The sequence below is a fragment of the Cyprinodon variegatus genome, unplaced genomic scaffold (assembly GCF_000732505.1).
Source record: "Cyprinodon variegatus isolate N-32 unplaced genomic scaffold, C_variegatus-1.0 Scaffold339, whole genome shotgun sequence".
Classification (NCBI taxonomy): domain Eukaryota; kingdom Metazoa; phylum Chordata; class Actinopteri; order Cyprinodontiformes; family Cyprinodontidae; genus Cyprinodon; species Cyprinodon variegatus.
The window spans coordinates 761,668-765,287 of NW_015150792.1; the positions used below are offsets into that span (position 1 = coordinate 761,668).

At 34.2% G+C, this 3,620-nt stretch overlaps 1 protein-coding gene across 1 annotated transcript in view; it reads left to right on the forward strand.

Annotated features, from left to right (window-relative positions):
• The window catches only part of LOC107091479 (hippocalcin-like protein 1), an 84,586-nt gene extending 81,206 nt beyond the window's left edge, over nucleotides 1-3,380 (forward strand). The window contains exon 5 of the mRNA XM_015385427.1: nucleotides 2,238-3,380. Coding sequence (XP_015240913.1) covers nucleotides 2,238-2,335 — 98 coding nt within the window. The 3' untranslated portion in view covers nucleotides 2,336-3,380. The remainder of the gene's footprint in view (nucleotides 1-2,237) is intronic.
• Nucleotides 3,381-3,620: the final 240 nt, after the last annotated feature.

Here is a 3,620-nt window from a genome sequence, read left to right on the forward strand (position 1 = left end):
ATATATATATATATATATATATATATATATATATATATATATATATATATATATATATATATATATATGTATAAATTGGTATAAGATATTATGATCACAATTATGACCTGCTTAATATAATAATTTATGTTCCTGTAGTTCTCCTGCTGTTCATTCTAATGTGGAGCCTCGTCGATATTTGCAAGATATTCTAGTAATCTACTAGTTACTTATCTCCTAAAATAGCTCCAGTAACGTAAAATTATCTTGTTTGGAAGCTTAGCTTTAATTTTAAGGCAGGATTTACTAAGAAATAAACATCCTAAATGGGTAAGTGATGAACATTTTGATATTTTTTTTTATTAAATGATGTGTTCAATCATTGTTTAAACTAGTGAACTAGTGGTAAGTTCAAAGTGGTAAGTTCAAAGTGTTAAGTTCAAAGTGGTGCATGTGCACAGGGAGAAAACGCAAAACAGGTATTAAAACCTGGACCTTCTTGTTGCATGGCAGCAGTGCTACATGCTGCTGCACCATGCAGCAAATACATTTTGATCAAATAAAGGTTTTAAGGGTGTCTTTACTGTTTTATCAGATTTTTTTTTTCTTTAATCTTTAGGAAGTTTATGTATTAAAATTTATAAAAAGAAATGTTGCAAAGATTTTAGATTTTTAAATGTTTCTTTTTCAGATACATTTTTACAAATTGCATTCTTTTATAAATTGCATAAGAGAAAATTTTTTATCACCTCAGTTCTATTTGTCTACATGGACGTTAGCATTTTTTTTTTTGTTATTTGGCTTGAGTGAAGAAAATAGGATATTTAAGATGCCACTTAAAAAGAATGTCATTTATTTAATTGTTTCTGAAAAAAACTTTGAAAAAAAAAATATGAGCATATAATTTCTCTAAAGCAAAATTTTGACTACAATAAAATTTTAAATTATAAGATCTGTAAAATGTATTAGGGCCAGGCTAGAGATTTTTTTTCTTCTATTTCGAGCATAAAGTCGTAACATTACGAGAATAAAGTTGTATAAATCCGAGAATAAAGTTGTATAAATAAAAGAAAAAAGTCACACCAAGAATAGTCATAAAATTCGAAGAATAAAGTTGTGACATTATGAGAAAAAAATAATAAAATTACAAGAATAAAGTCGTAAAATTACAATAAAGTCATAATATTATGACAAAAATTCACAACGAGAATAGTTACGAGAATAAAGTCGTAATATTACGCGAATAAAGTCCTAAAATTGCGGGACTAAAGTCATAAAGTTACGAGAATAAAGTCGTAAAATTACAATAAAGTTGTAATATTACGAGAAAAAAGTCACAACGACAATAGTAATAAAATTACGAGAATTAAGTCGTAATATTAGTAGAATAAAGTCGTAAAATTACGCGAAACATGTTCATGAAAACTCTTACAAGAGGCACTTTCTTCCCTAAAATAAGGAATGTCGAGCATTATGTTAAGTTATACTTTGGCTCTGGTTTGACAAATAAGGAAATCTTTTAGCACCAGCATCAAATTCGGCAGCATGTCAAAGTGGACCCAGGTTGCTGATTCACTTGCTGAATTGAAACAATAAAGGAACAAAATTCGCTTCATAATTCTTAGGCTCAGACAGCCTGTTTCTGACAGTGTCTTATTTCCTACCAGAGTAGGAAATAAGACACTGTAGATAAACAGAGAGCCGACCGTACTTAGCTCAGGATCTTCCTAATCTGGGCCAAAAATATGAAAAATACGAAATTATTCCACTGTAAGTAAAATAAAAAAATAAAAAATAAGCAAAAATTCAATATGGAAGACTCTTATCAGCCTCACCTATAGTCCCTGCTGATGTCCCACGTCCCCCTGCACCACCTGTGTCCAGGCCCCAGCATCAAAGTATGGCCCATTGACCAAATATCTTCATTCATGTCAAATCTTTCTATTTGCAGCTTTTCTCCGTGTCAGTCACTCCAGGGTTGAAATGAGCTGAGGATCTTTCTGTGTATTTTAATATCTGAAATAAAAAAAAAAATAGTAAAATAGAGGGTCCAGTTTTGCTACATAGACGGTAGTTTACATTTTCTAGTCATAATCTCAGATGTAAAATCAGCACAAACAAGGAACCAATTTCAGTACCATAGTGACTCTGACTTTAAATGATATTATTATGAATGATACTCAAAAGCAACATTAGAGTCTTGAAAATCTGTTGAAAGTCTGTTTTGTCTCTTCCTTTCTATCCATATCTGTTTGCAGGTAAATTGTCCCTGGAGGAGTTTATCAAAGGTGCCAAAAGCGACCCGTCCATCGTCCGGCTACTCCAGTGCGACCCAAGCTCCGCTTCGCAGTTCTAAACCCCCCCCTGCCTGTTTTTATTTATCTCCGTCGCTATTCAGAACGTCCCTGAAATCAATGCATGATGGCTCACATCTCTCATCTGTTTAGTTCCTGTTTAGCTGAGAGGTTGAGGAGAGTAGGAATTTCATTTTACTTCTGTATTTTTGGAAGAATAAAGGGACGTGTTTTGGGTAGGTTTTAACGCTGGATCCAGGAGGCGCCTGCCGCTGTTCTCCACCGAACATGACCCTGTTTCACGGCGCGGATGCTTTCTGCTGCATGCAGAGGCCCTCGGTTTCACCTCGGAAAGCACGTGTATATCATGTAGATACTGTATGTCTGTATATCATGAGATCCAGTCAGTTTGTTTTCAGGCAACGTGTGGGAAACACTCTGAAAGGCAGTATTATGTAGCGTTTGCTTCCTGTTCTGATCTCAGTGGGAGTTTTAGGGTTGGTGGGATTTTATTGCTGTATGATCTTTCGCTGTGAAAAAGAAGGCCTAAGATCCCTTTTGATTTATTTTTGTTAATATCTACTGATGTTTTTTCTTTTTTTTACTTTTTTTCCCTCATTTGTACATACATTTTTCACGTGATTTTATTTATTCATTTTTACTCTCAATGTGCTTTTACTTTGATAAGTTGACTGTATTCCAGTTTACAGTAGCTGTGAGAGTGACCGGTGTGATTTTAACGAATTTGCTCAAAGCGAAGGATAAGAAGGTCTCATGATGCATTTCGATCAACAGCACCGGTAGCACATATCGTTTTATCGCCGCCATGTTTTCACAGGGTAAGGCTGTGCTTTGGGGCTGAATGTGTGCGCGTGTGCACGTGCGAGTTCCAGCCGTATGCTTGGGGCTAACTTTGACAGTATTAACATGTTGTGTGGTTTCTTATATGTACAGTACCTCGCAAAAGAAAGAAAAAAAAATTCACACCCTTGAACCTTTTTTTGCATTTTTTCATGTTACAACCAAAACACAGTTCATGCATTTTGTTGGTGTTTTTTTATGTGGCAAACATACACGTGCAAAATATTTGGAGATTTCTTTTTTTAAAAGTGGGTTACATGGTTTAAACTGTTCAAATGGAAGGAGGCCTCCCCTCCTACTTATGCTCATTGGATTAAAGAGCTATGCAGTCATTAAAACTAGAAAAGATTAGATACACTGTGGGAGGATCTATATCCAAATTTTATTCAACTTGGGAACCATTTCTAAACTTTTTGGAGAAATTAGACGCTCAATTATTTAGCAAATTTTTTAGCTGAATTAATTAATCTTAACCCCCCTTTTTTA